The sequence below is a fragment of the Hypanus sabinus genome, chromosome 20 (genome assembly GCF_030144855.1).
Source record: "Hypanus sabinus isolate sHypSab1 chromosome 20, sHypSab1.hap1, whole genome shotgun sequence".
NCBI classification, from domain to species: Eukaryota; Metazoa; Chordata; class Chondrichthyes; order Myliobatiformes; family Dasyatidae; genus Hypanus; species Hypanus sabinus.
Window position 1 is genome coordinate 51,699,479 of NC_082725.1, and position 20,116 is coordinate 51,719,594.

Genomic DNA, 20,116 nt, shown 5'->3' on the forward strand with positions numbered 1-20,116 from the left:
AAATGGCTAATCTTATGGAGATGGTAAAAAAATATGCAGCAGCAGCCTGGAGCAAGGCTCAAAGCTGAAAGTTACCATGGCATACACAGGCAAAGCAGTACAGGGATGCGTAAGGCAGTACAGGAGATTACAGAAAGTCACACAGGCCTTACTGAGAAACAAAAGCAAGAAAACAATGTGGGCTCACTAGCCTCAGGGGAAAACGTACAACCTGGTTGTGAGTAAGGGCTTATTTACAGGTTGGTATGGTTGAAAATTGCACAGGAGATGAATAATCGATGTTATACTACTTCTACCAGAGATTAATGCCAGAAAAATTTGCCTAGCAAATGAAAACACTGCCTAAAAGAGTGGAATCCAATTTCCTAGCGGGTTCTCAAACACCCAGAAATGGTCACAATATAACTGCACTCTGGGTTAAGTTTTTTTAAAACTTCGAAACATTAAACAGAAAACATTTTTAAAAAACGGACCTTCGCTACCAAGGCCATGCTCTCTTCTCGCTGCTGCCATCAGGAAGGTGGTGCAGGAGCCTCAGGATTCTCTCCACCAGGTTCAGGAACAGGTATTACCCCTCAGCCATCAGGCTCTTGAAACAGTGCAGATAACCACTCAATTTCACTCACCTCAGCACTCTGTTCCCACAGTCTATGGACTCACTTTCAAGGATTCTTTATCTCATGTTCTCGATATTTATTGTTTATCTATCTATTTATTTATTTATTATTATTATTTTACTTTGTATTTGCAGTTTGTTTTCTTTTGCACATTAGTTGTTCACCTGTTCTGTTGAGTGCGGTCTTTCATTGATTCTATCATGCTTCTTGGATTTACTGAGTATGCCTGCAAGGAAATGAATCTCAGGGTTGTACACGGTGTTATTTATGCACTTTGAACCATCTTTTGGAATAGTGCAAAGGGATTTTATATGGCAATCCCTGCCATGTTTTCACCATTCCCTCTCTGAAGTGGAATGCTCCGTCCTCAGCAAAGGCCTTATCATTTTAACATGTCGGTTCATAGCTTCCTGCTTTAATGAGGCCAATCTCTGGGTGGATGGGCAACATCTCATATTCTGTCTCGGTAGCCTCTAACCTGATGGCAAGAGCATAGATTTCTCTTTCCAGTATTATTTTCTTTCTTTTCCACTCCCTTTCCGTCTTCTATTTCCCACTCTGGCCTCTTGCCTCTTCTCGACACCCGCCGATCACCTCCCTCCGATGGCCCCACTTCCTCCCTTTCACCCATGGTCCACCCTCCTCTCCGATCAGATTCCTCCTTCTCCAGCCCTTTACCTGGCTTCACTTATCACCTTCTGGCTTGGCCTCCTTCCACCACCCCCCCCCCCGTACCTCCCCACCTTTTTATCCTGGTGTCTTCCCCCTTGCTATCCATCCTGATAGTGTCTTGGCCCAAAACATCTACTGTTTATTAATTTCCACAGATGCTCCTCCAGCATTTTGTGTGTGTTGTACGATAACCTAACTGCATATCCAATCTCCGAAATTACTTATTTGCCATTAAGCTAAAAACTTGTCAACAACAATACCTTAATTTGACTGTTTGTTTGCGTGTCTAAAAATTCCAGAACTTTGTGCTAACATCTGTGTCCCATAAACTCACTTTTCTGCTTCTGGAGCCGATAACTCCATAAATGAAAATTTTGTCTGAAAATTAGGAGTACGGAGAACATTATAATATTAGTAAGTGTGTTTTTGTGTCTTTGTTTGGTGTACAGCGTCCCAACAGTAATACTGTATACACATACTTCAACCCAACTTGTCCTTGCCGATCAAGATGCCCACTAAACTAGCCCCATTTGGCCCACATCCTTCTCCATGAATCCACTCAAAGTTGTTTGCCAGTGTTTCTCAGGCCATGAATCCCATTAATTTTCAAGCTGCTTATGCTGACTGTGGCTCAGCTTTATCTGTCAACGAGCCAGGTTGTAAAAACAGGCTACACTAAACCTCTAACCTCACAATGCTCAGGCAGATCCTGCCAACATGCAAGAATCTAAAGCAAAAATAAAACTAAACACACTTTGCTTTGCAGTACAGATTATTAAACTGAAAATTGCCCACACTGAGCAAACTTAAACTTGACTCTGAAGCTAGCTCAACAGATAATGTCAATTAAATTTAGTAAACGATTCATAACAGAGGTGGGCAATTCGAGCAAATACTCAGATTCGCCACCATTGAATGGCACAGCTGTCTAAAGTGGTGAATAGCCAGTTCTATTTGCTATGCATGCAGGATTATAAACAATAGTCAACACAAACAATTCTCATGCATTTTTTTTGGTGATCTAATCTCTATATTCCGGATGATCAGAACAACTTTAGCTTTGTTACTTTAAGTTTAAAAATGAACTGAGTTTCAATTGCATATTCTGGTAAATTTGCTGCAAATTATATTAAAAAAAAGCATTGAAAGCTTCTGTACAGTCTCACCGAGTGCAGTTTAATCACTAATCAAGTGGAGCTTGAGATTGCTACTGTTTGTCAGGGAGGAACTGGAAGCCATTAAATAGCACCATCTGACAGAGCAGTATTCATTCAATAGTAAATCTGTCTACTTACCACTGCAACCCAGCCCAATGCTGCAATGCTTTCACTAACAGCTGACAGGTGGTTGAACAGCTTGCTACCACGGTTCTTCTCCCGAAAGTCCTGAATCTCCTGCATTTTATCAGACATGGGCTTGAGGAGCACATTCATCTCATTCTAGGGAAGAGAACGTTCAGTGGAGAAAAGAAAATCATTAGATACAATGGATCTAATGATAACACCACACCTCGAGCGAGGTTTACAGCCAACAACCGCTCTTACAAATCCTTGACTGCTCCTCTTCAATAGTTTACTGTACAATCAATTGTTAATCCTATGAAAGCTTAAATTTTGCCCATTTTTACGCTCATTCTGAAAGTAACTATGCAGCTACTGAATATATACAAATGCCAGAGACAATCACTGCTATATAGTTCAGAAAGTTCCATGACCATAGTCATAGAAAAGTACAGCACAGAAACAGGCCCTTTGGCCCATCTCGTCCGTGCTGAACCATTTAAACTACCTACTCCCATCAACCATAGCCCTCCATACCCTTACCATCCATGTGCCTATCCAAACTTCTCTTAAACATTGAAATAGATATCGCATGCACCATTTGTGCTGGCAGCTCATTCCACACTCTCACAACTCTCTGAGTGAAGGGTTTCAGCTCATGTTCCCCTTAAACTTTTCACCTTTCACCCTTAACCCATTAAACTGCAAAATGAATTAAGCAATCTCACATGCTCACCTAAAGTAATATTGTGGGCCGAGACCATAAGGTAGTGTGAAGGCCTACTGAAGTTTGAGAACAACACACTACGGAGGAAGGCCTCCTCCGTCTACTGGGCTCATGCTGACCAACAAGTATTCATTTTTTATTTGAATATCCTAATACTACCATAAACCATTTTAATCCACCCATCCAGATTCATCCACTCACCTACACATCTCGGGCAGTTTTACTGCGCTCAATTATCTAAGCTGCCTGCATATTTGGGTCGAGGGAGGAAACCAGAACTCCTGGAGAAAATCCAGTTGTCAGAGAGAACATGTAAACATCAGCAACACACACAAAACGCTGGAGGAACTCAGCAGGCCAGGCACTACTTACGGAAAAAAGTACAGTCAACGTTTCACCAGGACTCTATAGAATGCACCGGAATATCCACATCTGGAATATTTTTTGCAATTTTTGGGCCCATACCAAAGGAAAAGGAGTTTCGTACAAGAATGATCCCAGCAATGAGTAGGTTAACAATATGGTGAGCTTTTGATGCCTCTGGGCTTATACTCAATGGGTTCAGAAGGACGAAAGAGCATATTATTGAACTCAGCTGCACTCTAAAATGGGGTGGGATGTACATGAAAAAAATGTTTTCATTAGTAGGAGAGCCCATAGGATCTGCTGGAATAGCCTCAGAATAAAGGAACACTGCTTTAGAACTGAAATGAGGAGGAATTTCTTCAGCCAATGGGTTGTGGATCTGTGAAACTTATTTCCACATAGAGCTATGCAGCCCAAATCATTGGGTGTATTCAAGGCAGACATTGACAGGTTTTTGATCAATAAGGGGGTATTGGGGGGTGGGGAGAAGGAAGTTGGCAGACGTTGAGAAACAAAATCAGCCACTTGAATGGTAGAGCAGACTGGATGGAATGAATGGCCTAGTTCCTACATCTTATGGTCTTGCTTTAAGGACAAAGTAAGAACTTTGAACTCGAGGTCCAGATTGAACCCAGGTCACAGGAGTTGTGAGGTAGCAGGTCCTCCAGCTGTCAAAGGGATGCTCCTTATCTCAGCCAATTCTAGATAGTCCACCACTAAGTAGTTTACTACAATGGACCAGGTGTCTCTGCATATTCCAGTTAAAGCTTTCTGCTTTCTTTGGAACTGTGGGAGCAAGGATAAAGTTGAAGGAGACTGAGCCATAACGTACAAGCAACAAGGATCATCTATCAAGCCACCCTTGTTGCAACATCACCACCCAACAATGAAGGATCACAATGAGACCTTGAAGAACATGATCTTCATCCCAGATCTTCACCAAGAGTTGAGGGTTAACAATTGTGATATAATTCACTGTTACCTCCAATATACTTCCCAAACTTCAGATATCTGAGAACATTTTCAAGATCAAGGCTTCAATGCTACTGCCTTACCATATGCTCTCAAGGCATGCACCAGCTATAACAGAAAGCTCAATGCACTGGAGAGATACCACCACCATTGTCTATGCAATCCAAATTCTCAGCAGGATAAGTAGGATTCTCCCTGATGCTCAATGTCTACAATAATGGGACCCCAATTCCCCTCAGTTATTTCTGATAGATAAGCCACATCCTCGACAACAAACTCAAGCAGACTCATAAAACATACTTTGTTCAGTCACTTTGTGGCAATTCTGCGAATTACCTTGCCCTAAGTGTTCATCTCAACAAAACACAGAAGCAATGCCATCACAGGCGTCAAATAAATAATTTGAGTTTAAAAACAGAATGCACTTCAAGTGGGAGATAATGCTTGTTTCCTCAGACATCATTATTCTGCTTTGTCTTTGCTGAAATAAGTTTGTATTTAAAAATGGTATCTGAATAGAGGTGAAAAACAAAATAAAAATTATTGATCTGTTGCATACATCAGAGCTGGAGTCATCTGGTATGAGTGAAAACATCAATGATCCAGTAAGGTTATAGGCCTGTCAGAAAGAAAGAAAACATGACCTTGTGAGAAGGCCTAGTGACAATCATGAACTAATTCTTGCCCCCAAACAATGCACTCTGAATCTTTGCATCCTCTATTCTTTTAAGGAACTACTGATTTAGGAGTCTGCTGTCAACACCCACCCATCACATAATTGTTGTTTAACATTTGTAACTCTCTCACTGGGTTTGTACACAAACTTGTCTCATTAGCTAGCTCTGCTAACAGCCACATGACTCAGTGGTGTGAAGGCTACCTTTCATAAACATTATACATCTAGGGTCTGATGATTTGGGGTTCAACTAAACAGGAACATCATGATGTTCTGATTAAAGAAATCTCAATTTGAGCGAAAGCTGTGTAAATGATGCCCATATAGAACCGTTGGTTGGCCAGAAATAACAGAAAACATAAAAAATATAAAGTATATTTACAAATTTCAGCTGAATCAAACAATTCATAGGAAAAATAAAAGAGCCCATTAGAAGTAAACCAGGTCTGGCTGGAGGGGGAAAATATCCTGGCCAGGAGGTTTGCTGGTTCTACTCGAGAGGGTTTAAACTAGGTTGGCGAGGGAAGGGAACCAGAGCACCAGGTCAGAAAGCAGAGGTATGGAGAGAAAGACACATCAGTGCCAGTAAAACAAAAAGGCAGGAGCAAAGTAATAGATATGATGGGACAGATAGTTTTTAATGCGAGGAATATTATGGATAAAAGTGAACAACTTAGAGCATGGATCAGTACATGGAACCATAATGTTGAGGCCCTTACAGAGACTTGACTGAGAGGGGCAGGAATGGGTGTTTAATACCCCCAATGTTTCAATATTAGACAGGGAGAACGTAAAGGCAGAGGTAAGAGTATTACAGTGGGTAAAAGGAATTACAGAAGCATGAGAGGGGAGCTGGCCAAAGTTGATTCATGGATGAAGCCTGGAGTTTCTGGGGGCAATTTGAAGATGCAGGACAGATACATCACAAAGGTGAAGTAGGGCAGATGAGGCAAATGTAGCTGATAAAGGAAGTGAAAGGCAATATACAAGCAAAAGAGAAGGTATATGATAGAGTAAAAACCATAAAGGTAGAGGATTGGGAAGCTTTTAAAACCAACAGAAGGCAACTAAAAAAGCCATAAAGAGAAATAAAATGAAGTCTGAGGGTAAGCTAGCCAATAATACGAAAGAGGATATTAAACTTTTTTTCAGATATATGGAGAGTAAAAGAGAGGCATGAGTAGATATTGGACCACTGGAAAATGATTCCCGAGTGGTAATAATAGGGGACAAAACAAACTTTAAATATTTTGCATCAGTCTTAATTATGGAAAATTTTAGCAGTATTCCAGAAATACGAGTGTGTCAGGGAGCAGAAGTGAGTATATTACCAAGGAGAAGATGCTTGGGAAGCTGAAAGGTCTGAAGGTGGCTATGTCACTGGACCAAATTCACTACACTCCAGGGTTCTGAAAGGTAGCTGAAGAGTTTATGAAGCCATTAGCATTGATCTTCAAGAATCACTATTTGCTCAGGAAGAGCAGAATGAGTGCTTCAATGCCTATCGCTCAGTAGCACTCACACCAACTGTGATGAAGTGCTTTGAGAAGTTGGTAGTAGCTAGAATCAACTCCTGCCTAAGCAAAGACCTGGTCCTTCTGGAATTTGCCCATCTCCACAAAAAGTCTACAGCCGATGCAATCTCACTGACTCTCCACTTGACCTTGGATCACCTGGACAGTAGTAACAGTTAAGTTAGGATGCTGTTTATTGACTACAGCTCAGCATTCAACACAATCATACCTTCAGTTCTAATCAAAAAGCTCTGAAACCCAGGCACCTTCTCCTCCCTCTGCAACTGGATCCTTAACTTTCTCACCAGGAGACTACAGTATGTGTGGATCAGAAATAACACCTCCCCTTCACTGATAACCAACACTGGTGCACCTCAGGGATGCACGCTTAGCCTAGTCTCTACTCTCTTTAAAACCACAACAGTGTGGCTAGGAACACCTCAAACACCATTTATGAGTTTGCCAACAACACAACTATTGTGAGCAGAATTTCAGAGGGTGATGAAGAGGTGTACAGGAGTGAGATAGATCAGCTGGTTGAGTGGTGTCACAACAACAACCTTGCACTCAATGTCAGTAATAACAAAGAATTGATTGTGGACTTCAGAAAAGGGAAAATCGAGGGATCAGAAATGGAAAAGATGAGCAGTTTCAAGTTCCTAGGTATCAAGATCTCTGAGGATCTATCCTGGGCCCAACATATTGATGTAATTACAAAGAAGGCATGACAGCAACTATATTTCATTAGGAGTTTGAGGAGAAATGGCTTGTCACCAACTACACAAATTTCTCCAGATGTACCATGGAGAGCATTCTAACTGGTTGCATCACTGTCTGGTATGGAGGGGTCACTGCACAGGATCAGAAAAAGCTGCAGTAAGCTGTAGATCAGCCAGCACCAGCATGGGCACTAGGCTCCCCAGTACCAAAGACACCTCCAAAAAGTTATTCCCCAGAAAGGCAGCAACCATCATTATGGACCTCTATCACCTAGGATATGCCCTCCTCATTGATACCATCAAGGTGATGGTACAGGAGCCTGAAGAGACACACTCACTATTTCAGGAAACGAACACGAGGAAATCTGCAGATGCTGAAAATTCAAGCAACACACACAAAATGCTGGTGGAACGCAGCACACCAGGCCGCATTTATAGATGTTGCCCGGCCTGCTGCGTTTCACCAGCATTTTGTGTGTGTTGCACCATTTCAGGAATAGTTTTTACCACTCCCGCATCAGATTTCTGGATGGACAATGTGCCCATGAATACTTAATTTCCCCTTGCTGTCGTTTTGGACTATTTACTTAATTTATTTTTTAAAAATTTCTACTTATGTACTTGATAGTTTTTAGTGCTATGTATTATAATGTATTGTTACTGCAAAACAACAAACTTCACAACATATGCTGGTGATATTAAACCTGATTCTGAATCTGTACTTTACATCAGTGTTTACCATGAAGGATGTGGCGAATAAGGAGATTAGTGCTGAGCATATTGCCATGTGAGGGCATTTCAAGGTAAAGGAGGAGGTTGTGTTGGGTCTCTTAAAGAGCATTGCATTAAGGTGGATAAATCCCCAGGGTCTGATGGAATATAGTTCAGGTTATTGAGAAAAGCACGCACAGAGACTGCCTTAACCAATATCTCTGTACACTCTCTCGCCCAGGTGGGGTCCCAGAGCAGCAGTGAACTAAAATTGTTCCATTATTCAAGAAGGGAAGCAGGAATAATCCTGAAAACTATAGATCAGTGAGTCTCACGTCAGTGGTAGGGAAGTTACTGGAGAGAAATCTGAGATAGGATTTATGAGCATTTGGTCCCACAATGCCCCTCATGGGAGACTCATCCAGAAGATCAGGATGCATGGGATCCACGGTGAATTGGCCCTTTGGATTCAATACTGGCTTGGCCATAGAAAAGAGAGGGTAGTGGTTAAAAGAATTTATTCTAGCTGGAGGTCTGTCATTAGTAGTGTTTCACAGGGATCTATACTGGGTCCAGTGTTGTCTGCCATGTATATAAATGACTTGGACGAAACTGTAGATGGGTGGGTTTGTAAGTTGCAGATGACATGAAGATTAGTAGTGTTGTGAATAGCGTAGAAGACTGGTAAAGAATACAACAGGATACAAGTAGATCAGTTGCAGATATGGGCAGAAAAATAGCAGATAAGAGTTTAACCGGGCCAAATGTGAAGTGTTGCACCTTGTTAGATCAAATGCCAACACTCGGTACAGTAAGGGTAAGATCTTTAGTGTTGATCAGCAGAGGGGTCTTGGGTCCAAGTTCATAGCTCTCCGAAAGTGGCTACATAGGGTGGTATGCTTGCCTTTATTTGTCGAGGTATTTAGTTCAAAATTCAGGAATTATAAAATGCAAGAACAAAAGAATGTAAGAAATTGGAGCAGGAACTGGCCATGTGGGCCATTGAGGCTGCTCCACCATGGCTGATCTGGCCATGGACTCATCTTTACCTACTTGCCTTTCCCCCACTACCCTTAATTGCTCTTCTTTGCAAAAATCTATCCAATCATGTCTTAAATATATTTACTGAGGTAGCCTCCACTGTTTCATCGGGCAGAGAATTCCACAGATTCACCACTCTCTGGGAAAAGCAGTTCCTCATCTCTGTCCTAAATCTATTGCCCCAAATCTTGAGGCTTTGTCCCCTAGTTCTAGTAGGGGGACATAGGCCACATCTTGAGCATCGGATACAGCTCTAGTCACCTCATTTTAGGAAGGATGTCAAGGCTTTGTAGAGGGTGCAGAAAAGGGGAATGTGCTATTATGAGAGGTTGGACAAACTTGGATGGTTTTTTCTACAGTGGAGAAGACAGGGGAAATCTGATAGAGGTTTATAAGAATATGAGATGCATAGATAAAGTACACTGACAATATCTTTTGCTAAGGCTTGAAATATCTAATACCAGAGGACATGAGTTTAAAGTGAAAGAATCAGAATCAGGTTTATTATCACTTGAAATTTGTTAACTTAGCAACAGCAGTTCAAAGCAATTCATAATCTAGCAGAGAAAAAATAAAATAAAAAATAAGTAAACAAGTAAATCAATTACATATATCGAATAGATAAAAAAGTGCAAAAACAGAAGTACTGTATATTAAAAAAAGTGAGGTAGTGTCCAAAGATTCTGCTATTTAAGAAGGATTGGAGGCAGCAGAAAGGAAACTATAGACCTGTTAGCCTGACATCAGTGGTTGGGAAGTTGTTGGAATCGATTGTTAGGGATGAAATTATGGCATACCTGGAGACACATGACAAGATAGGCCAAAGCCAGCATGGTTTCCTGAAAGGAAATTCCTGCCTGAAAAACGTACTGCAATTCTTTAAGGAAATTACAAGCAGGGTAGACAAAGGAGATGCAGTAGATGTGGTGTACTTGGATTTTCAGAGGGCCTTTGACAAGGTGCCGCACATGAGGCTGCTTAGCAAGATAAAGGCCCATGGAACTACAGGGAAGTTACTAGCATGGGTGGAGCATTGGCTGGTTGGCATAAAACAGAGAGTGGGAATAAAGGGATCCTATTCTGGCTGGTTGCCAGTTACCAGTGGAGTTTCACAGGGGTCAGTGTTGGGACCACTGCTTTTTACGATATATGTCAATGATTTGGACTGAGATTAATGGATCTGTGGCTAAATTTGCCAAAGATACAAAGATAGGTGAAGAAGCAGGTAGTGTTGAGGAAACAGAGAGCCTGCAGAGGGATGGCTTAGGGGAATGGACAAAGAATTGGCAAATGAAATACAATGCAATTTCAAAGGAGATGTGAGGGGCAAGTTTGTTTGTTTATTGCTTTCTTGTACAGAGTAACAGGAGCCTGGAATCTGGTGCATGAAGTGGTGGTAGAGAGACTTAGAGACTTCTAAGAGATGTTTAGATAGGCACATGGATATAAGGAAGATGGAAGGATGTGTACATTGTGTCAGCAGGAGAGATCAATAGCTATTTGATTACTAATTTAATTGGTTTGGCACAACAATATGGACTGAAGGGCCTGTTTCTGCACTGTAATGCTCTATGTTTTACAGTAGGACTCCATGTAGTTGCTGACTCTGTCCACTTGTTGGTTTTGTGCCAGTTTCTGAAGCATAATTTAATGTAATTAAATAATTCAACTAACCATGGGGAACACCATGGTCAAATTGTTTACTTTATTAAACAGTTTAGTTGTCAAACTGCAATTTTGAAAAAAAAACATTTTGGTGTTTCTGTTTTTAATAGCTGATTAGTACCAAAACTATTCACTTGCAGGGAATTGTTTACATACATCTGAGGCAACAGATGTGATTTTGATCTACCATCACATCGAAAAGACAGCACTTCTTTACTAATGCCAGTGTGAATTGTGTGCCCCGGAGTAGGACTTGAACCCTCAGTCAGTGGATTCAGACACAAGATGAATTATTTCACATAAACATATAAGCACTATGCTATTGTCTACTGCTACATGAAACTAGGGTAATTTTCCACTCTTGTAAATTAAGCAGTAATCTGGGAGAGAAGTTTGCACCATCTCACCAATAAGATTATTATTGGCTGTTTTGTGCTCTCACAGTACTGGTGGTTAGGGGTTTCAGTATATTGGGCCTGACAAAGGAATGACCATTTACAGTGGATTCCACTTAATTGGGCCATCAGTTAATTGGGGCAGCCGCTTATTTGGGGCAGTTTTTAGAGAACAAAAACTAATCAAGAAAATAACTTTGATTTCCTTCATTTTATTTTAAAGATACTATGTCATTTAATTGGGTTAACTGGGACAGAAGACCATTACTGAACAGTTTCTAACTAGCATCAGTTGCGTGCACTTGTATGGCGGTTAGGCACTACTCTGTGCTTAGAGTGAACAGTTGTTAAAGTATTGATTGAAAGCACTTGTGTTCAAAAAGCAGTGACTTGTTACCGATAGCTGGCGAGAAATAAGCAGCATGACAATTCAGAACTGTTTTGCTCACTGAGGATTCAAGTATTCAAGCCTGGAGATGCCAGAAATAGCTGAGAGTGGAAATGAAATGCGTTCACTACATCAAGTTAGGAACTACCAAGAATTTGAAGGTATCGACAATCATCTTGAATATTACAATGAAAATGAAGATTTGGGAGCTGCAATCATCGAAAGCATTGTATAAAGGCAGTCTATTAAATGCACTAGGTGATGCACCATCAATAACTCTTGGAGACTGGAAGTGAACGATAGGTTTTTATTAACAGCCAAAGGGAGCACGGCATCTCGGAGACTGAGGGAGGAGCAGTGCCCCAATCGCCTTTATACAGGGGTCTGTGGGAGGAGCCACAGAAGCAGACAGCAGGGGGCGTGTCCAGACAGGTATATATGGTTTACCACATTCACCCCCCCTTTGTTTTAAAAAGAGTCCCCACAGGGCGAAGTTTCTTACAAGTATATTTCCAGGTCAAGTCTGTTGCTGCGATCTACGTAGCACCGGTGGTGATTGCACCAGTGCCGGTGGTGATTGTACCAGTGACGGAGGTTGTGCTGGCTCTGGCCTGACTTGAGGTGCCAGCCCGTTAGGCGTCAGTAATCCCTCATGCGTGTGCGTGGTGCCCGGTATGGGAGTGTCGTGAGGAGTCTGTGTAGGGCTTGGTGTGCGCGGTGTCTCGTGGGTATATACATTGGTGGGTACAGGGTTCATAGTCACCATGGAGTGTTCGGGGTAGGGGTTCGGTGCTCCTGCGGGCGCCAGGTCGTGAATGGAGACCGTGTCCTCCTGCCCATCAGGTAAAACCACGTAGGCATACTGGGGGTTCGCATGAAGTAGGTGAACCCTCTCGACCATCGGGGAGTATTTACTGCTCCTCGCATGTTTCCAGAGCAGCACTGGCCCTGGGGACGTCAGCCAAGCCAGTAGGGTGGTCCCAGGGACAGACTTACTGGGAAAAGAAAAGAGTCGCTCATGAGGGGTGGCATTGGTGGACGTACATAACAGGGAGCGGATGGAGTGGAGCGCCTCGGGGAGGACCTCCTGCCAGCGAGAGACCGGCAATCCCTTTGACCTAAGGGCTAAGAGTGTGGCCTTCCACACTGTGGCATTCTCCCTCTGCACCTGTCCATTCCCCCGGGGATTACAGCTCGTGGTCCTACTAGTAGCAATGCCCCTAGCCAGTAGGTATTGGCGCAGCTCGTCACTCACAAACGAGGACCTTCTGTCACTGTGGATATAGCAGGGATATCCGAGCACAGTGAAGAGCTGGCGCAGGGCTTTTATGATGGACATGGCAATGGTATCGGGGCAGGGGATGGCGAAGGGGAACCGAGAGTACTCTTCGATTATGTTCAGAAAGTACACATTGCGGTCAGTGGAGGGAAAGGGGCCCTTAAAGTTGACACTCAGTCGCTCAAAGGGGCAGGTGGCCTTGATAAGTTGGGCCTTTTCAGGATGGTAGAAGTGCGCTTTGCACTCAGCGCAGACTTGACAGTCCCTGGTCATCGTCCTGATGTCCTCAAGGGAGTAAGGCAGGTTCTGGGCTTTCACGAAATGGAAAAGCCGGGTGACCCCCAGGTGGCAAAGATCTGCATGGAGGGCTTATAGCCAGTCGAGCTGCACGCTGGCACATGTTCCCCAGGATAGGGCATCAGGGGGCTCATTGAGCCTTCCAGGCCGGTACAGGATATCATAGTTGTAGGTGGAAAGTTTGATTCTCCACCTCAAAATGTTATCATTTTTGATTTTGCCCTGCTGTTGGTTGCTAAACATGAACACAACTGAACGCTGGTCAGTCAGCAAGGTGAACCTTTTGCTGGCGAGATAGTGCCTCCAGTGCCTAATAGCTTCCACTATGGCCTGGGCTTTTTTCTCCACCGTGAAGGCCAAATTTCAGGGCCCTGAAGGGTCGGTGTGTGTGTGGGGGCAGTAGCAGGGTATGTGATAAATTCCCACAGAACTGAGGATTTCTGACAATGATTGGTGGGAGGGGCCCATTATACTCCATTGTCACACTTTTCAAGTGACTCTGGAAGTCGAGCCCCAATAGCACAGGGGCACACAGTCGAGGCATGACCAGTAAGACAAAGTCCCGATACTCTGTGCCCTGCACCACTAGTGTTGCTACACAACCCCCCTGGATATCTGTTGTATGTGACCCAGAAGCCATGGCAACCCTCTGACTTACTGGCCATGTCACGAGTCCACAGTGTTGCACCATGTCTGGGTAAATAAAACTCTCAGTGCTGCCTGGCACTGAGAGTGTCAAACAGGCAGCTAGTCCTGTGCCTCTCCACCAGGATGTCCATCATTGACCTTGCGAGCTGGTGTGGAGCGCTTTGGTCGAGGGTCATGGAGGCCAGGGTTGAATTGCTGTCTTGGTGCCTGATAAGCACCTATGGGTCAGAGGCAGGGCGAGGTGGTGCCGACAAAGATGGCCGCCCTCATGCCTTGCACACGGCGGGCAGGCAAGATGGCGGTGATCAAGATGGCGACCCCCCATGCATCGCACATGGCGCTGCTCGACCCCGCTCACAGTTTGGACTTACAGGCCTTGGTGAAGTTGCCCTTCTTTCCGCAGCTGAAGCAGGTAGCTTCTTGGGCCAGGCAGTGTTTTCGGGGTGCTTCTCGAGTCCGCAGAAGTAACACTTCGCGGACTTGCGACTGGCAGCAGCTGTGGCCGACTCGCTGGAGGGTTGCGGGGAGTTCACGGACTCGTGAGTGGCAGCAGCTGTGGTTGATTCGCCAGTGGGTTGCGGGGTCTGCGGCGTCCATGAGGCCGGCGGGAGATCGTGCACCTGGAGAGCGTCAGCGTTGTGCAGAGCAGCCTCCAGCATGTCGGCCAGCTCGATTGCCGAATGTAAGGTAAGATCTGCGTGTTCCAGCAGCCACTGGCGCATGTACACTGACCTGATCCCCGTAACAAAGGCGTCTCTTACTAGGAGCTCCGCATGCTGTTCGGCTGTCAGCCTGCTGCAATCGCAGGCCTGCACAAGTGCCTGTAGGGCCCGGACAAACTTAGCACTCGACACTCTGGCCCGCTGCTGCCGTGTCGCTACGCAATGCCATCCAGTGCGCCCTGGTAGTTCAATTGGTCCCTGATCATGGAGTAGACCCTTGCACTGACTCTGGAGAGGAGAACTTTGCGCATTGTGGCAGGCTCGGTCACGTGAATCTCCTCCAGGTACGATTCGAAGCATGCTAGCCAAAGTTCGAAAGCACTGCCAGCTTCCTGGGATTGAGGGTCGAGATCCAATCTGTCGGGTCGTAAAATGCTCTCCATGTTTTAAAATTGCTGTTAATAAAATTGATGCACCACCAATAACTCTCGGAGATTGGAAGAGAACAATAGGCTTTTATTAACAGCAAAAGAGAGCACAACGTCTCTAAGACTGAGGGAGGAGCAGTGCCCCAATCACCTTTATACAGGGGTCTGTGGGAGGAGCCACAGGAGCAGTCAGCAGAGGGGCGTGTCCAGACAGGTATACATAGTTTACCACACTAGGTGTCTGCACTGATTTTGTTCATTTACAGTCAATCAGAAGAACACAGCAGTGCACACTGGATGAATTCCTTCATCACTAACTATTAGGAACTAATACACAGTTTTATTGTACCGCAGTAGTGTTCTAATCTGTTCTGTATTTTATTTAAATACATAACTTACTATCCAGTTTGTCTGTTTTAATACCTTTTTAACTATTTCAATTAAACTTCAGCTAATTGGGACAGACACTTAATTGGGCCAAAACGTCCTGATCCCAATATGTCCCAATTAACTGAAATCGACTGTATTTTAATGTCGGGTCAGCATAGTCATGAATTGGAGGGCAAGTGGCAGTGGCGGGTGGGGGGTGTCGTTGCAGTGGTGGGAGTGGGGTCAGTGCAGTGGTGGGTGGGGGGGCTGCAGTGGTGGGTGGGAGGGGGGACGTTGCAGTTATTCCATTGCGCCAGTTAGCCTTGCCTTTGCCAGTGGTCACGTGCTTGTGAAGTGATCCACTCTTTTACCATGCCTGCAGAGTTACAGATTTCCCAAGCACAGCCCAATCAATAAATAAATCGCAAATTAAAATTAGCAGCAGTTTCTGCTTAAATGGTTGAATATATGGATTTGGCAGCAGTCAATTTTCTTCATTTTACTTTTGCCCCAAGTGTCCATGTCAACAAACTGCAGAAACTTGCCATCACGGCTGCCATTTGATTTTCAAACCGAACCCACTTTAAGTGGGAAACGATGATTGCTTTCTCAGAGATTACTTCAGTTCAGAGTTGAGGTGAGTGATGTTACCCACACTGCTTCAGGAGCCTGATGGTTGGTTGTAGGGTAATAACTGTTCCTGAACCTGGTGGTGCAGGACCAGAATCTCCTGAACCCCTTGCCTGAGGAGTGCATGGCTTGGATGGTGGGAGTCCTTGAGGCGCCACAGCGGTATAGTGGTTAGCACAACTGTATTACAGCTCAGGACATCAGAGTTCAGAGTTCAATTCCCATTTCATCTGTAAGTAGACTATGTCCTCCGAGGAATGCACGAGTTTTCTCCAGGTTCCCTCCATAGTCCAAAAGTCTACTGGTTGGGAGGTTAATTGGTCATTGTAAATTGTACTGTGATCACGCTAGAGTTGAATAGTGGGTTGCTGGGGCAGCACATCTCAAAGGGCTAGAAGAGCTTACTCTGTGCTATATCTTAAAAATAAAATAAAAATTCATTTAAAATCTTTGCAAAGAGTGAAATCAAAAACAGATCAATTCATTTAAATACACATGGAGAAAATTCACACAACTTGTATGCACAGCACATAAATTAGCAGATATAATTTAAAAGATTGGAAATCTCCCAGTTACAGCTGACAAAACCTTCTGTTCAAAATGTCTTCTGGTACAGAGACAGCACTAATAAAATGAATTCTACACCTCTATCAACTGCTCTTGGTCAAGTGGGCTCTGCCAATTCCATGTAACTAAATGTCAACATGTTTGCCCTGCTTCTGGGCTGGAATCCCAGAAGCAATTTGAGAAAATGCCCAAAAATTTAATGTGAAGAGACATTATACTGGAAATCGTACGTCAGATTTTGAGTTACGATCACATTTTGCTTAGTTACAGACCTCCCCCTCCCCCAAATGCCACTGTGAAAGGATGTCAGGAGTGAATTCTGCAGCTGCCTATGACAGATATTGACAATGTCACTTGCAGCTCTCAGAATGACTTGCTGCAACTGAAATAACTGCACGGTTCCAATGTCACAGCTTTAAGTATCTGTTGCATTTACCACAGATGTCCTATATTACTCCAAACAACTGCTTATGGTGTTGCTATAGGTTGTACTGGATCACTACGGTGTTTATAGATAGCTCAATGAGTCGCAACACAAGATATTGTGTCTGCATAAGAACACAGCTTATGGACAAGGAACCACTGTAAGTTGCTAACTACCATGACAACAGTTAACAATGCAAACTGTACTCTGGAATTAATTTGCCTTTCACTTAATTTTAAAGGGATACTCATCATTACACCTAATTAACAGCACAACATGGTTAGAAAAGGAGAAGTATGTAAGGGGAGGAAATAATGAGTAAAGAACTGCAAGCACAGAAGACTTAGAATTACCACATCTATTGCCCCAATAGAAGCCTGGTTGGGCACCTCCCTGTGATATCAGAACATAAACACCAGTGCCAGGAGATGTTCTGGAGACTCTGGGTGATCTACAGTTTCAGATATTAAAAGCATTTTGTTGCTGCCAGCACTTAAAACAAGTAAAACTCTGAATGAACTTCAGATGTTAGAGAGAATTTGAACAACATAATTTATTTGTTGTCAGGACATGGTCAACAGAGGCAAGGCTGCATCCCAAATTTCCTTCAATGGTAGATTTGGTACATAAATAATTGTTCCTCTTGGTACTAAGGATACAGTCATCAGTAAGGAATTCCAGCAATGTTAGCATTCCTAATTGGTGCAAGATTTGGAGGAGGAACTGAACACTCCAATACTTTTGGCAATAAGGTCGCAAGGAAGAGATGTACTGAAGTAATCTTGGTAACATGTTGTCAAGTGCAAACACTAGTCTCAATGCACACCATGGAAATTACTCCTTCCTAGGTGGTGCCAAGCTTCTGAAATGCTGTAGCTCCTATTAACATGATTTGAACACCCCTTGATGCTGGTGGAAGATTAAGCCTCAAGAAGTCAAGATCTGAGCTATTCCTCCCACGTGCTCAGATCACCCGGACCCTTTCCTACAACTTTCAACTAACAAAACTTCTGGCCACATGGGATCAAACTGTGGTGAACTTGGCAAATGCTGGAACAATTAAACATTGTAGGAGAGAAAGGTGGCAACATGCTAGACTTGGACTGAAGAGTACCAAACCACGTAACATGGGAGATGGAATAACCTGTGACAGATCTGATGGGTCTGAGCACACACGTAAGAAGCTAACACTCAAGATATGAGTTAATACATGAAATGCATGAAGTATCTGCTCAAAGAAAGGGTTCCTGACTGAAAAGGAAAGATTGCTTTCTCAACCTTGGAGACCATGCACAACAAACTGTTTTTGTTACTTAAGTACTGAGCAAAGAACTTTAAAATATCATGTAGCTCCTTACCTTGTGATCTCCAAGGACACACAGTCTTCAAAACTGTTGCCAGCAAGACTTCAACCCTGATGGTTATGGTAACCCTCACAAGGCGAAACCCAGGTAGGTACTGGATTCAAATAATCTGATATTGCAGGCCAGAACCCCGAGCAGGACCTCGATTTATGAAACTGCAGGTAAGCAACTTCTGCTTTCCCTGTGACAGTTCTGCATTTGGTATCATTAGGGCATTTTCTGTGGATCAGCACGAGTACTTTTGTAAGATGTTGAAATGTTCATCACATTTTAATAGAGGAAAACCAATGTAAGGAGAGTAAATTCTGAATGGGTTCTGGTCTTTGAGACCATGTGGTAGTGAATTTGATCAATTCAGAGGCTTGAGCTTGGTAACCCACTAAAGGAGATAGATGACTGAAAATTCAACATTTCTATAGTGTAGTGTACCAGAAAAAGACTTACATTTAAAAAAAATATTTTTACCACATGTAATGGCTGCAAAGCAGACCTCATGTTACTGTGGAGGAATTCTACCAAACTAGGCCTCCAGTTTTGTCCTTTCGTGCATTACTGTCCACACAGTAAATGTTCAAGACACTGTAAGTTTTACAAATCACCCGAGTGTGACTATTGACAAACACACCAGTCCTTCACACGATAACTAAAAAAACAGGAATTCTAACAAAACCCAATCCTGAGCAAATGGTCAACTCTGCTGGGCAGATAGAAAGGCTGTTAACAGCAGTGCTCGCCCAGTGGAACCTGTCCCCATCTCTTGACTACTGTAGCATGCAAATAATGTATTGCAAATGCAATTCACGAGCGCCAGTTTACAAAGAGAAGCTACAACCAAGAGAGAGGCTCTGAATATACACTCAAGTAGCCACTTTATTAGTTACAGTTGCTCCATGATGCAAATAGCTAATCAGCCAATCACATGGCAGCAACTTAATGGATAAAAACATGCAGACATAGTCAAGAGATACAGTTGTTCAAACATCAGAATGTGGAAGAAATATGATTTAAGTAACTTTGACTGTGGAATGATTGTTGGTGCCAAATGGGGTGGTTTGAGTATCTCAGAAACTGCTGAGCTTCTGGGATTTTCAAGCAGAAGAGTCTCTAGATTTTACGGCGAATGGTGCAGAAAAACATAAAACACCCAAGGAGCAGTAGTTCTGTGGGCAAAAATACCTTAAAATGAGAGAGGTCAGAGGAGAATAGCTAAACTGGTTCAAACTAAGAGCCAAAAGGTAATGTTGCAGCTATATAGGACCCTGGTCAGACCCCACTTGGAGTACTGTGCTCAGTTCTGGTCGCCTCAGTACAGGAAGGACGTGGAAGCCATAGAAAGGGTGCAGAGGAGATTTACAAGGATGTTGCCTGGATTGGGGAGCATACCTTATGAGAATAGATTGAGCGAACTCAGCCTTTTCTCCTTGGAATGACGGAGGATGAGAGGTGTACAAGATGATAAGAGGCATTGATCATGTGGATAGTCAGAGACTTTTTCCCAGTGCTGAAATGGTTGCTACAAGAGGACACAGGTTTACGGTGCTAGGGTGTAGGTACAGAGGAGATGTCTGGGGTAAGATTTTTACTTAGAGAATGGTGAGTGCATGGAATGGGCTGCTGGCAATGGTGATGGAGGCAGATACGATAGGGTCTTTTAAGAGACATTTGGATAAGTACATGGAGCTGAGAAAAATAGAGGGCTATAATT

At 43.4% G+C, this 20,116-nt stretch overlaps 1 protein-coding gene across 3 annotated transcripts in view; it reads right to left on the reverse strand.

Moving 5' to 3' along the window:
• The window catches only part of cap2 (cyclase associated actin cytoskeleton regulatory protein 2), a 200,147-nt gene that overhangs the window by 49,324 nt on the left and 130,707 nt on the right, over positions 1 to 20,116 (reverse strand). For all 3 annotated transcript variants that reach the window (XM_059945494.1, XM_059945493.1, XM_059945495.1), the window contains one exon: positions 2,585 to 2,728. In XM_059945494.1, the coding sequence (XP_059801477.1) occupies positions 2,585 to 2,728 (144 nt within the window). The remainder of the gene's footprint in view (positions 1 to 2,584; positions 2,729 to 20,116) is intronic.